The 21,124-nt window shown below is 35.1% G+C and overlaps 2 protein-coding genes across 2 annotated transcripts; both read right to left on the reverse strand.

The window, feature by feature from the left end:
- Positions 1-911: 911 nt before the first annotated feature.
- On the reverse strand, positions 912-6,430 carry LOC107937744 (protein STRUBBELIG-RECEPTOR FAMILY 3). Its single transcript, XM_016870703.2, has 16 exons — positions 6,014-6,430; positions 5,265-5,394; positions 5,105-5,176; positions 4,802-4,867; positions 4,597-4,668; positions 4,429-4,500; positions 4,284-4,355; positions 4,119-4,184; positions 3,927-3,992; positions 3,447-3,820; positions 2,948-3,369; positions 2,567-2,838; positions 2,252-2,390; positions 1,827-1,963; positions 1,599-1,755; positions 912-1,392 (listed from the first exon to the last, which is right to left on the reverse strand). The coding sequence occupies exons 1-16, from the start codon at positions 6,102-6,104 to the stop codon at positions 1,330-1,332; spliced, it is 2,271 nt and encodes a 756-aa protein (XP_016726192.2). The 5' UTR covers positions 6,105-6,430; the 3' UTR covers positions 912-1,329.
- A 3,567-nt stretch (positions 6,431-9,997) lies between these two features.
- Positions 9,998-13,463, reverse strand: LOC107937747 (uncharacterized). Its single transcript, XM_016870707.2, has 2 exons — positions 12,925-13,463; positions 9,998-10,520 (listed from the first exon to the last, which is right to left on the reverse strand). Exons 1-2 carry the CDS (start codon positions 13,192-13,194, stop codon positions 10,362-10,364), a joined length of 429 nt encoding a protein of 142 aa, XP_016726196.1. The 5' UTR covers positions 13,195-13,463; the 3' UTR covers positions 9,998-10,361.
- Between the last annotated feature and the right edge of the window lie 7,661 nt (positions 13,464-21,124).

Genomic DNA, 21,124 nt, shown 5'->3' on the forward strand with positions numbered 1-21,124 from the left:
GGGTTGGTATAATATTAATATATTTCGCTCAAAATTTTATCTAAGTCTACTCATATTTTTAAGTGATTAACCCAAACTCATTTCAGGCCTGCCCATTATTATTATTATTTTCAAAATATTATTTTATTTTTAATTTAATATTTAATATTTAATATCTTATATGTGTTTTCTTTTATTCAAATTTTAAATTTAAAAAACTTAAACACATTTTTAATGTTTATATAGTATTTTATTATATAGTTAATTTTATGTGATATAAATTATATAATATATATAAATAAAAATATATTACAAAAATATCAAATAGGTTAGATCCGGCCAGACTCAAATCTTAAGGCTTTACTTGGTAAAATAGAAATAAAATTAGAAGGACAAAAAATTGAAGGGGTAGAAAACTAGAATGATGAAAAACATAATTTTTCTTTCATAGGTGTGCTTGATACGAGAGATGAAAAAATAGAAAGAAATAAAATAAAATATTTGAAAAATGCATAATTTGGAACGATTGATTTTTATACATTAGTACGGAAAATTATCATTCCTCCTATTTTCTTTCGTCTCTACTTTTTCATCCAACCAAGCATACTTTAAATGTTGAAATCCAAACTTAACTCATAATTTAAACAGGCTCAATCTTTTTGTTCAATCCCCATTTTTGAGTTTCGTATTTTCACATATTACTCAAGAGTCAATTAATAGATTTAAAGGATGTCATATACGTCAAAACTGAAATTTCAAAACTTGAAAAATAGAGAGACTAAAAATAATCGAAAAACATAGACTAAATCTACAACTTTACGTGTAGTATAAAACTACAAGGACTAAACAAATTTAATTGTTACGAAATTTTAAAAGTTGAAAGTACAAAACTAATTTGAAAAATTAGGTAGATTAAAATTGACTAAATTAAATTACAGAAATCAAATCCACAACTTATGTATATTAGATACAAGAATTAATAGCAGAGTTTGTGACAAGAAAACAATAATAGGAACTATATAAAACATGGCTTTATAATATATAACCTAAATAAGACCTCAAATGACCACAATATAACACTTAAAACAGTTTTGGCAGAGATAAACAAAAATATTAGCACCTCCCCACTAAAAACATGAATCAAAAGGGGTGAGGACTGAAAAAAAATTTGCTGTTAGAACATCAATGGAGGTAATCTAATGCAAAACAAAAACACCGATATATATTACACGAAGCATCTAATAATCCGTGGCTTCGATCAATAGGTACCCCTTTTTTCTTTTCTTGCAGATAAACCTCGTAATCATCCATTCTTCTATGTACAGCCAAATTGCTAATAAGATTCACCTTTTAAATCATGTGTAAAAGGTCTTGGACTATTTCGGATATTGGCGGTCTGAATCCAGGTTCCGACTGCAGGAAGATAAAAACATTAGATAACTTGAGGTGGAAGGAATATGGGGACATGCTTTTTGTGGACTTTGGTTTATCCCATTCCTAGTTATAAATCAATTACCGTTCGGGAATAGAGTATGTTTAGTTCAATCTTTAAGACGGGTCATTCGGGATTTCACTTGTGTAAAAGCATGCTACAAAAGTAGGAGTGTTAAGAAGTTTACCTGCACGCATCTGGATATTATATCGGCAAAGCGTGACAATGACTTCACTGGATACACTCCGTTTAGGGTGATATCAACCATCCTAGCTAATGCATCGATATCGTGAAGCTGCTGAATTGCCCATCTAACGAGAAATTGCTCCCCCAGAGGCCGTGACCTAGAAATGTTCTTTAATTATAAGCCTATGGCAAGGAAAAAGATTTAAAGCGGATGCAAGATTTGGTTTACCTATCGAAGGATTCTCGCCCGGTGAGTAGTTCTAACATTACGACGCCAAGGCTATAGACATCACTCTGGCAAGTATAGCTTCCGAACTCGATTTCCGGGGCTGCATAACCGTACGATACAAAAAGGCTTCCAGAGAACTGGGAATACATGCACCAAGATTAGCCTCAGTGTTGTAAGATAGTTAATACGAAAACTCCTATAATACGCACATCTTAACAATGTTTGAGCAATAATAGGAAAATCAGTTCCCATTCTGTTGCAACATATTTATCTATAGTTTCGTAGTGTATCCATACTCTCATAGTTCATTACCTTTTTTTTTGCAACATTTGTATTTGGTAGTAACTAAATTTTTTTGTAAAACCTCAAATCATTAGGACTTGAACAGCACACAAATATATATACACAATAGTATACATAATTACCTCGCTTGTAGAGCCAGAAGACAACAATGGAGCCAAACCGCATTCCGAGACACGAACTGCAAGCTTGTCATCAAGAAGAATATTCACAGATTTGATATTCTTGTGCATAATGGGTGGTTGACAAGCTTCATGCAGATACCTTATCGAAACCACGGGAAAAAAATGAAATACTCAACTTTTGGTTGAAAGATGGCTTTAAAACATAGAGACTAAAGGCATTCGTATATGTCACAAGCATGGAATTCTATACTCTTCCAGGTTTCTTCTAAGCATCATATGAAAGATGATATGAGCTGATAAAATATGTTTACTTACTGTATGGCTCTTGCAACTCCAAGTGCCACTCGGACACGTGCATTCCATGAGAGTTTCTTATGCATCTCATCATCAATATGCAACGCATCATACAATGTCCCGTTTCTGCAATACTGATAAACAAGTAACCGTTGGCCGTGCTCGTTACAGTAACCCACAAGCTCCACGATGTTAGGATGTCTAAGTTTAGAGATAGTAGAAATGAGTTGTAGAAATTCAGCATCAGTCTTCCACCTCGAAGCTCTAGTATCCAGTTTCTTGATCGCAAGTAGCTACAAAAGAATGTCAAACATATGGAGAATAGAGGTTAGGAGGAAGTAAAAGAAAGTCGCATCCGCAGGGGCCTGAACATTGTTTACTACGGCATCAAAATCATCTTACCTTTCCATCTGGAAGCTCAGCCCTGTAAACACCACCGAGCATCCCTTCTCCAATAAAGTTTTCCTCAGCGAAGCTGTTTGTATACTGCTGAAGCGAGGCAATGGTAAAGGCGGTCACATCCAAAGAACACGAGTCCCTACCTCTAGAAGAGCGACAAGGTCCATTTACTTCTGTTGGCATTATTGGGCTTACACTGGCCTCCTCCACAGTGGGAAGTAAAGGAGGAGGTAGTGGCGGCCGTATTGATAAGGACTTGACATCCAAACCTCCCTTGTTTATCTCATAATTTTTCTGGTGCCTTGAACTTGCAGGCCTTGTATTTGCATCAAGAAGCTGTTCATCTTGTAAATTCGGACTTATTCCCGTATCTCCACTTTCTAGTCCATATCCATCCATTGGCCTCGTGACTGTTGCTTTATCAACTGTTATACATAGTGCCCTTGAATTACATAGAGAATTTTACAAGATCTACCACAAGGATAGACTATAATTAAGTTACCTTTCTCCGTTTGATAAGCCGGTCGAGACGAAGATTTTTGAACTTGGTTAAGCTTTTTACCGGAGCTGTTATACGCATTTGCACCATGCTTATTAGAATCTTTGTTCCCTCTAAAGCATCTCAACACCAAAAGCAGAACCACTCCAAGAACAATAAGTGTTACAATCCCGGCAGCAGCAATCACGATAACTCTCTTATTCGTCCAAAACACTCTACCCTTTGACCACTGAGGTAATACTAGGCTAGAAGAAGGTCCGTCAGCTGGTCGTCCCCTAGGTGGTCCATGTAAAGGAGATGGAGCCCAGGCTATAAATGGAGGAAGTGCTGCTGGTGGTGAAGGAAGAATAGTGGTATTAAATGGATTTCCATCTTTCCTGCGGAAAAGACATCACGCATCATCAAGGACGATGTGGGGGTTATTGCCAGGTTGGGGTTGAACACGGAAACAGAGAAACATGCAATACAATAGCGAGGATTCACCTGAAATTTGGAATATTCAGCAACTTTGGAGGTATAGGACCAGAAAGTATGTTGTTCTCTACATTCCTACACAAGAATAAAGTGACAATCCGTTACATGCTAAGCTACTTTCAGGTTTAATGCTTGATCATTTGGTGATAAATTTGTGAAAACAAATATTGAATGAAGGAAATTAAGAGGGAAAAAGAGTACAAATCCGAAAGGGGAAGATCCTGTAGAACATCAAGGACCCCAGAAATCTTATTATTCTGCAAATGCCTGCAAAAGAAAAAGCATACATGAATATAAGTGATTCATGGAAATAACTTCGTATGAATCAATCTAATGGCCTCATCCTTTAATGAGATTAATACTCACAATGTGGTAAGAGATGACAAATTTCCAAATGAGGGAGGTAGCTGACCGGTCAAATTATTTCCTGATAGATCCCTGAAACATAACATGTCAGAATTCAACCTAGAAATGAAAACAGGAAAACAAGCTATACGACTAGCGAGCTTACAAATCGACCAAGCTCCTAAGCTCTTGAAAGGAATCTGGTATGTTGTCACTTAAACGGTTATCATCCAAAAACCTGAAAGAGAATGATGGTAGAATATTGAAAGTTGATGAGAAATCGATTATTGTCTCAAGCACGATTTTAGAATAAGCAAGTTCGAATTGAACTTACAATTGTGTTAGTTGTGTTAAGGCAGACAAAGTAACAGGGATGCTCCCATTGAACTGATTACCTGAAAGAAAACTAAAAAGAAGAGGGAAAAAAAAAACAAAGTTGATACAATCACGGATAAGCATAGTAAAAGAAAGGCACATAATATTATCTTTTATTAGCTGTACTCTATGAATAAATATAAAGATTGTATAGTCCAACATACAGGTTTCTGATGGTGAGAGGTATGTTGGATGGTATGCTCCCTCCAATTTGATTGTGACTCAGATCCCTGCTTCATAAAACACCGAAAAGCAGCATAAGACTATACAGAATTTTATATACATATAATATATATATGTGATCCTTGGAAGGCATACAATTCAAGCCATATGAACGACTTGTTGATTGCTCAAGAAGCACAAAGCTTAAAACAGCCCGAATTAATCATTCATGGAAATGCATTCGAGATATTGTCAACAATGCCAATAACATGGAAACTATACATTTAAGAAAGAAAAAGTCTTACATTATCAATATCGATTCGAAGCCTCCGATGCCTTCATCCAAAATGCCTCCAAGGTTCAAGCCACTAAGTCGTCTGAATAAACACCATTAAGCTCAACAAATTGATACAAAAATTCATTGATGAAAAACTTATCGAAAAGTAAAAGGAAAATTCCATTTACAGTTCAGTTATATTGGAGAAAACACATGAAACTCCTTGCCATCCTTCTCCACATGGATCTCCTCCAGCAGGTATCCACCCCAGAAGTGGTGGTGAACCCAAAGAAGTATATAAGCTATTTATTGCTGAAACTGGGGAACCATAAAAAAAAACCAAAGAAACAATCACTAAAAGTTTCATATGACTTTGCTTAAATTAAATTTCTTCAAAAAAAATTTTAAATTGAAATAAAACTTATGCTTCTCATTACATTTGGTTGAATACAATGAGTGTTACAAGCTCAACCTTGCAAATCATGTAAGCTAAAAAAGTTAATAGACTCCATTTTTCTTGTATTTTCTATAACTTTCCTCGAACTTTCTCGACACCCAAACAGACCTTCATCATTCAACAATAACTAAATTTCCAAAAAAAAGTGACGCAAACATGAGCTAAGAAACAATTACTACAGGTTTAATACGACTTTGCTTAAATTAAATTTCTTCAAAAATTTTAAAATGAAATAAAACTTATGCTTCTCACTGACACTTGGTTGAACACAATGAGTGTTACAAGCTCAACCTTGCAAATCATGTAAGCTAAAAATGTTAACGAACTCCATTTTTCTTGTATTTTCTATCACTTTCCTCAAACTTTCTCGACACCCAAACAGAGCTTCATCATTCAACAAGAACTAAGGCCACCCCCCCCCAAAAAAAAAAAAAAAGAAGAAGTGATGCAAACATGAACTAAGATACTTTAATACTTTACCATCACGAGGGTCAGTATCTCCAGTAGAAAACGGCAGAGTCAAAACCAGCAACAACCCAACCCGTACAATACCCCAACTCACAAAACCCATTTACCTGCTCAACAGAAGAACCTTCAAACACAAAAAAAATCCAAACTTTCTCTCCTTTTCCCAGAAAAAAAAAAGAACCCAGCAATGTGTATGTTTACATAGAAATTTGGGTATCTGGGTTTTCAAAATGGAAAGCTATGGTAGAGAGAGTGTGTGTGTGTGACAAAGCAAGCTAGTAAAGTGCAGAGAGCCGGTGTATGAAGAGAACAGAAGAGTATTTTTTGTTTATTTATTTATTGATTTAAATTAATCTTAGTATTTTGGTCTAAATTTTCTCTGTTTCCGTTAAAACGAGAAGTGAGCTCCACTTGTGTTTGTTTGTCTCTATTATTTTCTTTCTTTAATTTAGTTAAAAAGCAAACCACGACCAAACCAACGGCATGCGAAGTTGTGTTTCTTCTGACTCGTGATTTATCTTTTCTAATTACTTTTATTTCTCCTATTCATACCCTGTTACCTACGATTAGTGTAAAAATAACGGTAGCGGTGAGATTATATACTGTAGCGATACTGTAGCGTGATACAAAAAGTAAACTAAACGCACCGCACCCAATCGCTCATCCAAACCCACCCTAAATCTAGAGCCGACCCAAATTTATAAGATTGTTTCAATTGAAACTACTAAATCCAGAATTAGTAAAGGTATTGTTTAAAGAATGTCATTATTTAACTCAACGATTGGACCCAATTTTTATGATCTTTTTAATAATTTGTTTAATTAAATGGACAAACTAGTGAAATGATAGATTGATTTGTTTGACCATCGATCTATTTTTGAAAATTTTACAAATTTGATCTTTAATTAAGAAGTAAAATTCCTTCATCGTTATTTTTCATCTATAAAAGTCAAATCCGAGACTCTGTTTAAAAGACATCAAACTTTTTAACATTTCGATCTAACCGTGTGAAGAGTTGATATATTTCTAAATAGGGATAAAACAAATTTAGTCTTAAAATTTAATATATTTTTTCAATTTAGTCCATAAATTTGGATTTAGTCAAAGTACACTTATATATATAACACTTTGATATTGTGTCAAAATTATCATTTAAATTTTTTTAACTTTTTAGATGATGACATGACACAAACTCAAAGTGCCATGTCATCAAATTTTAACACAGTCCAAATTTAAATACCAAGTTAACAAGTCAAATTTCAATAATAATGTAAAAAAAAATCAAAGACCAAATAAAAAGATTTTCAAAATTTAGAAATTAAATGTTAATTTATTTCTTCTAAATATACGAAGATGTTTTTAGATTCATGTAAATATTATTTATTTCTTTTTTTTTTAAGATGGGAAACATTTTTTAAAATAAAAAAAAAACTTTATATGGTAATGGCTAAAATACAAGGAACGGTAAAAGTTAAAAAAATAGGACAATGAAAGTTAAATTAAGCGCCGACCTACAAAATTAGTAAACTTGTTTGTCCTCATCTAACCTTAATTATAGTACCGATTAGATTTTAGTTTGACCTGTATGAGTATTGTTGTCAATATAGTTGGACATGAGTTCGAGTGTTCTTTAAGACATTATCCTCTGATTTATGAGTTAGAGAAAAAATATAGATAATTTTAAATATTATGTCAAAAAAATAAATATGATCATATCGGTAATGAAATTATAAAAAAAAAGTTAATTATAGTTTACTACTAAATATGTAAAAAAATATATTCTTACCTCATGATTTTGTTTTTTTTTTCAGATTCATGATGAAATATGTACTTTTTTATTTGTATAAAAATGGTTAAAAACTAAAAAAAAAAATTGAAAAGGAGGTCATGGGCATCATCGTCATCATCATGTCATTTAATAATATAAAATAAATTTTTTATTTATTTATCTTTAAGGATGTTGTGATTGATGGACATAATTTGCGCTTATTCCGGCTTTTATTTTGCTATATTTTTTTGAAAAAAAAATGCTGATAATCCATTGATGATTAATTAAGGATGGTAAAAAAAATTATTTTGACTTAATTTGATTTTATTGGGATAGTATTTATAAATAAAAATCGAATCGGAACTTAAATAATTTTACTGTCATTCATAATCAGGAGTAAGGAAAAAATAGTAAGTAGTGGTCTTTAACTCTTTGTTACAGGTCGTAAATTAGAATCCATGACAAATACACACAGATTGTTCTTTAGAGGTTAACCAATTAAATAGAGCTCATTTAATATGAAGAAGCTCGTATGTTAGTTTAGTGAAACACTCCATTAAAACTAGAGTTACCATAGTTAATGTAACTCCTAAATGATAAAATTGTATAGAATTTAAAATCAGATTTACTTTGTTGTTATTCATAATTAGGGGCAAGGAAAAAGAGGTAAGTAGCGGCCTTGACCTTCATCTCTCAATATGGTAAATTGATCATTTAACTATTTAAATTTTTGTGAAATTATATGTTAGTATAATGGTAAATTTATAGTTTGACTCGCTAAAAAATTTATAATTCATCTCTGATCTTCTAAAACAATTTTTTTAACTTCACCCCTGTATGCGACAATAATCATCTAACTTAAATTAAGTTTTACTTGTATTAAAAAAAAGGTTAAATCACTATTTAGGGCATGAAGCTGACAACAACTCTCACATTGGGGCTTAAACTTTCTTTTAGTCCAAGTTAGCTTCTAAAGCTGATAATAGTTCCCATATTAGGGCTTGAACATTTTTGTTGTCCAAATTAGTCTCAAAATTGATTAATTGTTCCCATAATGGAGCTTAGGATTTTCAAGGAAATTTCATGGACTGACTTGGACAAAAAAAAATTGAGCTACAATGTGAGAACAATTACTAAATTCAGAATCTAATTTAACCAAGACCCTAATATGAAAATAATTGTCAAATTCAAGCCTCAAAAAGTAATTTAACCCTAAATTCTTTTTCCAATAATGTGTGATATATTGAATGATAAATCACAATCTGCTACATATAACATGCATGCATGCCTGTCTCCCGTTTCTTTTAGCTGGATTCCTACCAGCTGCTGCCCCCTCAATGACCGAAAGCGAAAGCTTTAACGGAAACATATACATATATACACACATAACGTCAAAAAAAAATCTATAATTTGAGTCGAATAAATCAGATAATAATATTAATCTAACGTTTGGTTTTGACCTTTATTATATATTTGGCTCCAATATTCCGCTCCTTCTCGTCCCTGGTAGGTCTAGAGTATGGGGTTCTTTTTATAAAATTAATCCTTTTATTATTAAAATTATCAATTTAATCCATAATTTCATGTACTGTTAAATAGGAATCTATTAAGGTCAATTTTTAATAGAATTAGCTTTTTAAAAACTTTTATGAATCTCAAGTCGTGGCCAGGGGTGAAGCCAAAAAATTATTATTTTTAGGGGGTTAAAGTATAATTTTACATTTATTAATTTAAAATTTTAAAAATTTAAAAGGCCTTAAATGAAAAAAAAATCATTTTAAAAGGGCCCGTGCCGCTACACCCCTGATTGTGGCCTATTGGTTGAGTGTTCATCTACCTTAAGAATAACATTTTAAACCATTTATGAAAAAACCGACCTAAATTGAGATGTTTGGATGATTTATAGAATGCAAGTTAAAAAAACCGAACATCAAATTCTATTTTTATTTAATTTATATTAATTATATTTTTTATGATTAAAATAGTAAAAATAACTTAAAAAGAATACCACATAAAAGTTATCAAAAAAAAGTTAAAACCAGGTGATGTATATATGGATACGTATGCATATATATATTGTTCAAAATGTATGTATATATATTCCAAGCCTTCTATTTTGAAGAACAAAAGTGTTCCATTAATGGAGAAACTTGTTACTTGAAGAAATTATAGTTCAAACCAGCATAATTTTTGCCTTTAAAACAAGCTGGGGTAAATATGGAGGTTTAAAAATTAAATACACTGTTTTACAATTAATTTCCATTCCATATGTAACAAGCTGCCCTTTGAAACTTCTTTCCATATTCTCAAAAGAACAATTATACTAATATTACCTCGACTTTTTTTACATGTAATGGTGGAAATTTTGAAGTATTGCCATAGCTAGGCAATCCACCAAAAACTCTCTCTCTCTATATACACAATATATATAGATCTTTATGGCCGAGAAGCGGAGAAAAAAGGGCAACTCCGATCCAACTAGACGGTCTCTACTTGGTCATCGAAAACTTCCTTCCGGGAGAGTAATTGTGATAGTTGTTCGGTGTAGCATGTGGGAATCAGTTTCTTGTGTTTCTCTCTCAATGACTTGTGTCAATGGTTATGGTAGTCGGGATTGGCCGTTAAATCATGTTGATGCTGCGGTAATGAAGGGCGTTCAGGGGGACAGGGAACTGGAGCTGGGTGAGCGATGAAAGTAGGAATTTCATCACCCGGCATTAATACAGAAACTCCACTGGTGTATACCGTCATCTGCAAAAATGTCAAAGTAGACTACCTTTATAAGAACATTGTAGTAACTTAGAAAGTCGAGGACGTGACTTGGTCAACACTCAAAAGCATAGAAAAACAATAATTTCACCGAAATTATTGAAAAAAATGAAGTTACATGCAATAACACCAATAAAAGATTAAGGCTCTGCATGAGAAAGAAAATGTAACAATGCATGACATCAAGTTGAGCAGTTCAGAGATATCGACATATGAGGCTATATCAAGCTAGTTTCTAAAGTTCGAGAAATGGATAAATCCGAAACCAAAGGTAGAAATTTTTCTTAGCTAAATGAGGGTTAAAAGTAATTGAAGGAAAAGCTATATAAAGCCACCAAATTAGACCCTACCTAGTTGGCATTTCCTAGACAAGCATCCTTTTTTTTAAAGCATTGACCTTACTGGTACTACCTTACGATCACAAACCAACAACCCACCAAGCTGTTGTAATATTAAACAATCGGACAAAACTCGAACCGCCAATCATGCAGATTTGATGTTTTAATTGTCTTGAAAAAAATAACAAAACAATGTGCCAGACAGCATCAAAACATAAAGATTATATAAACATAGAAATCAACAATCTACTTAGCAATAAGTGAAAACAAAACAACCAATCGATATCGTAAGTTCCTACAATTCTTAACGGAGTAGAGAGGGCAGCGCATTATCTCAAATATCAACATATGTATCAACATTACAGGTTTGCATTCAAATTCGAAACTGACAGTTACTTCTAAGTTTCTTATCAATAGAATAGAATGCTTTTCCAGGATTGCAATTAAGCCGGACTAATTGATCACATCGACAAGAATGTATCTTGTTTGTTGATACATCCAACAGTATCCTAAAGGATTCGGTCCCGCAAACACAACAAAGCATTAACTTCCAACCCTCAACAAAACAATCCCAGCTTCCCCAAATAGGTGCTACTCAAAAACATTATCATGTCTCAAGATGCCAGAATATAAGTAAACATGGGTCCCGAACACAAAATCAGGAGTACTGGTTGATCTGATGCAACCTATCACCACCAGCAAAACTGGACGCATTCTGTTAAAAACTTCATTTATTTTTGCGGTCAAAAACTGATCCCTATATGTTAGCATGAGGTACATGCGACAAGCCACATGTCACTAAGTTATTCCATCAACCACGTCAGCTTTTAACAGTACAAACGGATGTAATTTTTAATAGAAATGACCAATTTACTCATTGATCTAATGTACAGAGACTAATTTGCCCATTTTTCTGAGTAAAGGGGAGTAAAATGCAATCCAACTCCTACTACAGGGACCTCCATGATGCTTTTACCCCTATATTGAACAATTTAGAGGGTTTTGGACTTGAAGTAGGCTAAAGATTTATTGCATAAAAATGCAGGGTTACACTCATAGGATACCCTAAAACAGTGATAATCCATATAAATTTGCCTTATCACACTTTCCATAATGAAAGTGGATCATACATGATCTTCATTATCAAAAGAATCCAAGGGAGCAAATTATCAGAGTGCACAATAAGGTAACCATTTGTTCCCATTCCCATGTATGGCCATGGTAAATTGGTAGGGTCCAAACTCTAAAACATAAACAACTATATCTATTTGTTATATATACTCTTCAAGGGGGGCCAAACCATTCAACTTCAGTGGGACATTTTGCCTAAATATATAATAAATACAATGACAGACAATTGACTGTTCCAGAGAAAAGATCTTTGACTAAAAAAGATGCAAACTTCGCAATTGCATGAAACTTGAAAGGAAGAAAATTTAACCAACTGAAATGCTTTATATATCACTAGGTACCAAATTGAAAGAAAAATAAGCCCTCATTAGCTATCTTTAATTGAGGGTCCCCAAGACAAAAAGGAACATACATAAAAGAGAAAGCTTTAACATTGAGCTTAGACAAAGCTTACAAGGAATGGGGAAAAAATGTCCAAAAAAAATCTCTTTTGCCTAAAGAAAAAGCTTATGATGATATTGATAGCCAATTAAGTACACAAAAACGTTCAAAAATTTTACTGCTAATGCAAAATGTATGATGCAATTGCATGAAACTTGAAAGGAAGAAAATTTAAGCAACAGAGATGTTTTTTATATGTCATTAGGTACCAAATTGAAAGAAAAAAAAAAAGAAATGAGGGTCCCCAAGACAAAAAGAACATAGATAAAAGAGAAACCTTTTAACATAGAGCGTAAACAAAGCTTGTGATGATATTGGTAGCTAATTAAGAATCTATAACATACTTAAAACCAGTTTTATTGCTAAACACCAAACAGTCAAAAAAGAAGGGTTTTTTTTGGATTAAACACATAAATGAATAACCATTGAACAAAATTAAAGAAAACCCAGAAATGAGAACAAAAAGGGGAACTCACTTTAGGTGATGGGTGATTAAGTTTGCCGTTGAAACCAAGCTCGAGGTCACCATGGTTAGGTCCAGCAGTAGTAGAAGAGTTATTAGGTCTAAGGAACCGTTCAAATATAGCCATTACTAAGAACATAGAGATGAGAATAGCAGTAGCAACGAAACCAAAAGACACTGCATTCACTGAGTTATCAAAATGTCTCCATTGTTCTTCTCTTCCAACATTCAATGGTGAACCTACCGGTGGCCAACCATACAAGTAGCTTTCTTCTTTTCCCATTTTTTTACACCAGCTCCAAAAAATAAAAAAGAGAAAAAAAAAAGAAAGCAATTTTTAGCTCCTTTACTGCTTAACTCTCATAGCTGTGTGTTGATGAGAGAGATAGAGAGAGTGTGTGGGTGGTAAAGGAAGGTTTTTTTTTTGGATGGGTTATGGCGGTACTTGAAAGGCTTTTTCTTTTTACACCATAACCAAAGCTTCTTGGAGTACTTAAACTGGTAAAGATTTTGGGACTTTGCGAGAGAGAAAAATAAAAAAGAGGGCAGCATGTGGGCATGTGGGGCTATATAATCTTATACAAGGGGCTGCTGACCTATTTGGAAGTGAATAAAAATGGGTTAATATAATTTTTGGTCCTTGGTAATTTGATTCACTTTGCTACTTATATTTTTTTTGTCCATTTTAGTAGGGGAGAGCAATTTTCAATTTTAACCTAAAAATCTGTTGACACCATTTTTTTTGGATGAAAACGGGGTCGACTTGGATTTTGAAAAAAGAATGAAAACGGGGGTCGCCACCAATCCTTTTTTTTTTGATGAGGTGTGATCGGGTCACCTCGAAAAGTGGTTGTTTTTAATAAACAATTTAATTTTTATTAAAACAACGATTTTGGTCTGCGAAATTCAGAAAAACTGGTTCGGGAGTCGGTTACGCACGAGGAAGGGTTAGCACCCTCGATACGCCCAAAATTGGTACCTGGTTGATTACTTAATGTCTTGGTGTCGAAAATTAAAAAACTCGAAAAGAATTTAAAATACGATCCTTGTATTGAAACGTTGAAAATTTTCAGGAAAAAGGGAATATTTCACATTATTCGAGAAAGAGAATCATATCCAGTAAGTTAGGACACAATGTCTCAAATTCCCGATACGCGGATGAAAAATGCTTATTTAAAAGATATTTTATTATCTTGGTTTTAGAAATAAATCAGGCCCAGTAAGTTAGGGCACGATCTTTTCTTAATTCCCGAGATCGTTTAAAAACTTGAGTTTGAAAAGATTCGTGTTTTTAGATTTATTATGAAAATCGAAACCCATTAAGTTAGAGTACGATCCTTTTGAATCTAAACACGGAATATTATTAATTCAAAACGAACTTGTTATATCAAATAAAATGAAATACGAAAATCGTAGGAAAAATACGAAAGCCAATAAAATCATAATGCACGCAAAACTGTAAGAATAATATGGACAATAGGAACAGTATAATAAAAATCATACTTACAATAAAAAATATACAAATAAATTAAAATATTTATTCAAAATAATAAAGAAAATTAAATAAATAAGCAATAAATACAAAATAAAATAATAGTAAGGAATAGAAATATAATACACATATATATACGTATGTTGAAATTATAAAGTATAAAAATACATATAAGCAGGTATTAATGTGTTTACGAAAATGAAAATATGGATATATACATATATATACAATTAAAAAAATAGAAAAATATAAGTACATATAAGTTGTAAAATAGGTACGTACGTATATATATAGATTATAAAAAGGTGGGTATATATAGGTATGTATTTAAGTTAATATATATATATGTATATAACATAAGTATGTATGTATACGGAAAATATGAATCATATATGTAAATGAGTATGTAAATATATATATATGTATATCATAAAATATATGTACATGTATATATGTATATATCGAAATTTGAATTAAAAAGATAATAATAATAATAATAATAGGACTAGATTAAAACTGAACCAAAATTTCCGGGCTAAAATAAGAAATAAATTAAGGTACGGGATCGAATTGTGATACGCGCGAAAAAAGGGGGGACCAAAATGGAAAATAAACCAAAGCCTCCCAAAACGCTGCACAGTAATGGACCGAATTGAGGCAAAAATAAAATTTTGTGGTGAAATTGCAAATATGCGAAAAAATTTCTTGAAAGCGCTACAGAATCAAAGGGACTAAATGCGCAAATTACCCAATAGTCAAAAACACGCGGATCCTCCCAATGGGTCGGGTTACCGCGCGGGTCAGAGACCAAAACGACGTCGTTTTTGGTCTCTGAACCCAAAGCCCAAACGGTGCCGTTTTGTGGGGTTATTTAAACCCAAAATTTTCCCAAAAATCTCATTTCCACCCACCATTAAAAAAAGAATCCGAAAGACCTCTGTTTTCTCAAAAGGTCCGGCCCTTGGGTTCCCCTAGCGCCGCCGTTGCGCCACCACGGACGGTGGTCGGCCTCGCGCAAATAGGCATCTTGCCTATCCGTTTCAAGACCTTATTGAAGGCCAGATTCGCATGGCCTGAAGAGCCGAGAGGAGAAGCCTTGGAACCCAACTTTTAGGGTCGATCTTCGACGGGAAACAACCCTCAATCGGCGCAACCGAACGGCTCTCAGGTGAGTTCCCTTCTTTTTCCTTTCTTTATTTTATATGTGTAAATAAACAAAAAGACAAGAGATAAAAAATGAAAACGAAAAAATACTCATAATCACCTTAAAACTTAGTTTGTATCGTGTTTCCTTTTTTGCTAATCTCTGTTTTTGTTACAAAGAATCCCCCCCCTTTTTACAGTGATCAAGCCCTTTTTTATATACCCATTTGTGTACATTTTTTACACTGTCATTTCTCCCCTTTTCATTGTTGTTGTTGCTGCTTTCTTTACTCGTTTGCAGGTGGGCAGTTGGGCAATGGCAGAAAGCAGGTGAACGACGGTGGGGTGGTTGACCAGCAGGCCTGGGTGCGGCGCAAGTGGCTGTCAGAGGCTAGGGTTAGGGTTTTTTTCTATTTTTGATGATTTTGGGCTATTGGGCTGTTGGGTATTGGGTTCTTTTGTTAGTGGGCCGGGCAGAAAATTGGGTTTGTACAGCTGCCCCTCTTTGCTCATTGTCGTGTAACGATAACAGAGCAAAGACTAAAAAAGACCAATTTTTTGCCCGGTTTCGCCGAGTCTTGACTTGTTCTGGTACTTCTCCATTTCAAGTAGTTTCATTCCAGTCCACTAGGTCTTGTTGCTTCGATCCATTCCACTGCGTTTTAGAGAGATGCGTCCTGTAGCCTTTATCTTCTTCGCAGCAACTTCAAGGGGACGAGGTTTGTGGTTTAAGTCTACTCCACTGTAACGTCAGAGAGATAAGACTAGCTATGATAGGTTTAATCTGACCTACTGCAACTTCAGAGGTATAGGCATTGGCGCTTCGGCCCACTCCACAACGTCGGGGAGATAGAATTACTGGCTTCAATGTACTCTACTGTAATCACAGGGAGGTAAAATCTGCCATCTTCAATGTGCTCCACTTTGGGAGATAAGATCTGAAACGATCTACTCTACTGTAACCTTAGAGAGATAAGATCCTTTATTTTAATCCGTTCCACTGTAATCTCAGGGAGATAGGATTACTAGCTTCAATCTGCTCCGCTGTAATCTCAGGGAGATAGGATAGTGTCTTCGATCTGCTCCGCTGTAATCTCAGGGAGATAAGATCTTCGGCTTCAATCTGCTCCACTGTAACCTCAGGGAGATAAGATCTGAAATTCTTTGGTCTGTTCCACTGTAATCTCAGGGAGATAAGACCTGATGTGATCTACTCTACTGTAACTTCAGAGAGATAAGATAATTTATTTTAATCTGCTCCACTGTAACTTCAGGGAGATTGGTTTATCGACTTCAATTTGCTCCGTTGTAATCTCAGGGAGATAAGATTTCTGGCTTTAGTTTGCCCCACTGTGACTTCAGGGGGACAAAATCTGTAATTTCCAACCTATTCCACTACAGGCCAGGGATATAGGACTTGTGGTTTGAATCCGCTTCCTTACACTTGAAGATAAGATTTGCTGTCTTTGATCTGCTCCGCTACGGCTTCGGGAGACAAAATCTGTAACCTTTAACCAGCTCCAATGCAACCGATGGAGGCAAGGCTTTGTTTTTGATCTGCTTTGCTGTTAATGCAGGAAGGCAAGATCTGCTTCTTTAACTAGCTCCACTGCAATCGATGGATGCAAGGCTTTGTTTTCGATCTGCTTCGCTGTTAATGTAGGAAGGCAAGATCTGCTTCTTTAACCAGCTCCACTACAACCGAGAGAGGCAAGGTTTGTGTCTTCGACCTGCTTCACTGTCAATGCAGGAAGGCAAGATCTTTTGTCTTCAACCAGCTCTATCACAACCGAAAGATGCAAGGTTTGTGTCTTCGATCTGCTTCGCTGTCAATGCAGAAAGGCAAGATCTTTTGTCTTCAACCAGCTCCATCACAACCGAAAGAGGCAAGGTTTTTTTCTTCGATCTGCTTCGCTGTCAATGCAGAAAGGCAAGATCTTTAACTTCATTGATCTGTCCCTTGGGGAACATGACCTGTACAATGAACCTGCTTATGCCTAATGATTAGAATGGCATGATCTAAATGAATCAAATGCTCCTAACAAGACATGTGTGAATGGTGTTTGCATGAATGCAAAATTTTATTTTTCCGAGAATGATCCCGCTTAGGTTGTCATTACTCGAAGTTTATTAAGGCTTTGTGACTAACGTGTTACAACACCTTCTTGCTTGACTGGCCTTTCTGAAGAAACATTTAACCAGGTTGCCCCCACTGTAAACCTCCAAGTTTAATCCATTGGGGCACAAAGCTTGTGCCATCATTCTCCCACTGCCATCCAAGGGTAGAAATATGTGGCCTTTCCTAAATCCTTCTATCACCATTCAAGGATACAGGATCTGAATCGTTTTGGTTTCTTGCACCATTCTCGGGGTGTCATACCAAAGACTCATGCGCAAATGAAGGCTCTCTTCTCCAAGGTAACCTCTTCCTATTGCCTGGTGATAATTGCTTGCTTGTTTATTTAAGCCTTGTTATTGACACGACATCTTGTCATTTTGTTCAATCAATGCATTTGACAACGAAATCTAAAGAGAAAGTCCAAATTTAGACTCTTCCTTCTCAAATTTCCAACCTTTACCTGGTGTGTTCTAAACAATCATCCTATTTCAGGTTCCTGTGATATTTAGAAACTTTCCAGAGTAATATGCAAAACTTCCTTTGTGAAAGTTTTATTAGTCCATTAATTATTATTCCAATGCAACACGTTTGCAAAAAGGTCATAACAATGAATAAGAATAAAGTTGGTTCTGAGCATAGCTCGAAAGAACAAATTATCGAAAATAGTAAAGAAGGATGACAAAGAAATTAATTGGGAATGTATATCTTGGAAAGAAAGAAAAAGTATTCCAAGAACAACAAATAACATGAGAATTGGGTGCCCCAGATATCACAGCTTGAACTTCTCTATACAAACTTTCTGAAGACCCTTTTGAGTTGGACATGTGTTTAAGAGATCTACAATGCTCTGTCGATGCCCCCAAGATGTCGCCTATCCTTTCCTGTTGATTCAGGCATGGCAAGATCAACACATGCCTCAATATGAACAAAACTTGAGCAGCTTATATCACCTCATGCCCCATTTTGATCAGTATTTGAGCCGCCCTTTTCGGGTTTTCAACTCAAATCCCCATTGGCCTAAGGTGCCCTTTACGGGTTTTCCCCTTAGCCTCTCCATTTTTACTCTTTTCATTTTCATTTTTATTCTTCATCTTTTTCTCTTTTTTTTTGAACTTCATTGTCTTACAATACAGTGACAAACTGTGATGTCTGACTTTGAACCGATTACAGCCCTCAACTATCATGTTGTCATTCCAGTTCAATACATTTTCCCATACCATCGTCTCTGGATTTCTATATTGGCATATGATGACATTGACGCATGCTGTAGCCTTTATCCATTTGATGAAGTAATTAATGATCTCAATAGTGAAGTAATGCCCATTAGAAGTCTTCGATAATGGTGATGTCCATGCCCCATTTTGCTCAAAATTTGAGTCACCCTTTTTGGGTTTTCAACTCAAAACCACTTTTGGTCACAAAGCGCCCCTTTTGGTTTTTCGCCTCGGCCTCTTCTTTTCTTTTCTTTACTTTTCATATTTCTATTTTGACTTTGATTGATTTCTCTTTTTCATTTTTTTTGTTATTTTGATTTTGATTTTGTTTTTTTTCTTTTCCCTTGTTTTTTGAATCGGATCTAAACTCTTGGGATTAGGCAAGTCCTTGTTATCCCCTTCAAAGGATCTTCTCTGATATCGAATTTCCTTTATAGAGCCTTTTAGGGCAAAACTACAACTGGAAACTTTTGATCTTCTTCTTCCATCGGGATAAAATCCAGCAACATCTTGAAGGAATAGAAACTCGACTTCAAACGGGCAAAGCTATGCTGAATTGACGGGAACGGTATTGCCCCGGCAAAGAATTGCATCGTTCGCACTGTAAATTTCTGACATCGTACTGTTGTGCAGGTTTTATTATAAGAATCGAGGCATACCCTGGTATGATCATACAAAGACATCTTTGAATTTTTCGTCTCTGTAGGCAGGTCAATTCTAGTCTTCATCAAGCTCACAATTTCTAATGATTCATTGAGAGGTAGGATCTGTTTGTTCTACTATCCTCAACAAGTTTAGAGATAAGCTACGCTCTGTGTCAACTTCAAAGTCGTGAGATCCCTCTAAACACATGTCTCGCTCAAAAGGAGATTCTAAGTTTGTGGCAGTGTCATTCATGTCGTTGATATCCAGGGACCTATTGTAGGTACAAAATAATATATAAAGAATGTATGAATTTAAGAATAAGTATCTGCACAGTATGATTATGAATGAACGAAAGAATGATTTGGATGGAAGAATAAAAGAATGATCAATGAAAAAATATTAGTTCAAAAGATCGCAAAGATGCATTCCATTAAAATAATGACGTTCAGACATAAGCCTTTTTCACAAAAGACTTCTTGTTGCTCTAGGCTGAAAGCAACAAGTGTGTTTTGAATATTACTCTGAGTAAGCTCTAAATACTACAAAGGTTTCTTTAGAACACTCCCAGGTTTTATAAGGGCGAACATCTAATAAGATCCATTTTCAATTATGCCTTCATATATGGTATTGATGTGAAAACTTCCCAACACTTTCTCATATATTGCGTTCACCCCATTGTTAATCATGATTGGGTGGCGAATTTTCTGCACTAGATGAATCACCAAACTTGACGACACCCATGTTGATGAGCTTTTCAACCAGTTTCTTGAAGGCTATGCAGTTCTCTATGGAATGCCCCGTATTTCCCGCATGATATTCGCAATGTGCATTCGCATCGTGCCATTTGGGGTACGGTGGCTGTGGAGGTTTCGTGTAGAGAGGGGCAACAACACGTGCGTTGAATAAGCTTTGATACAACTCCTTATATGACATCGGAATTGGCGTGAATTGAAGGTTCTCAGTGCCTTGCTTCACATACGATTCTTGTCTAGATGAACCTTGCTGACTAGTAATCACCTTTCTTGGCTGTGTAATCGATTTGTTGTAGGTGTTCACATTGCTCACATCATTTTCCTTCTTCTTCAAGTCCGACCTTCTATTATTCTCCCCAGCATCAATCTTTCCACTTCTCACGGCACTTTCAATCATTTCACCGCTCATGACTATGTCTAAAAAACTCATCGAAGCGTTTCCCAACATGTGGGTGATGAACGGGGCCTTCAATGTGTTGATGAAGAGCATCGTCATTTCTTTCTCTAGGAGTGGCGGCTGAACTTGGATAGCGACCTCCCTCCACCTTTGTGCGTACTGCCTAAAACTTTCATTAGGCTTTTTCTCCATATTTTGAAGGGTAATTCTGTCAAGGACCATATCAGCTACATGACTGTATTGTTTCATAAAGGCTTGTGCTAAATCCCTCCAAGAACTAATCTGGATACGCGTCAATTGATTATACCACTTAGACGCTGCCCCTGTGAGGCTATCTTGAAAGCAGTGTATGAGCAGTTGGTCGTTGTTGACGTATCCGGCCATACGCCTACAGAACATAGTAATATGAGCTTCTGGGCAGCTGGTCCCATTATATTTCTCGAATTCCGGC

Source organism: Gossypium hirsutum, chromosome D10 (assembly GCF_007990345.1).
Source record: "Gossypium hirsutum isolate 1008001.06 chromosome D10, Gossypium_hirsutum_v2.1, whole genome shotgun sequence".
Lineage (NCBI taxonomy): Eukaryota > Viridiplantae > Streptophyta > Magnoliopsida > Malvales > Malvaceae > Gossypium > Gossypium hirsutum.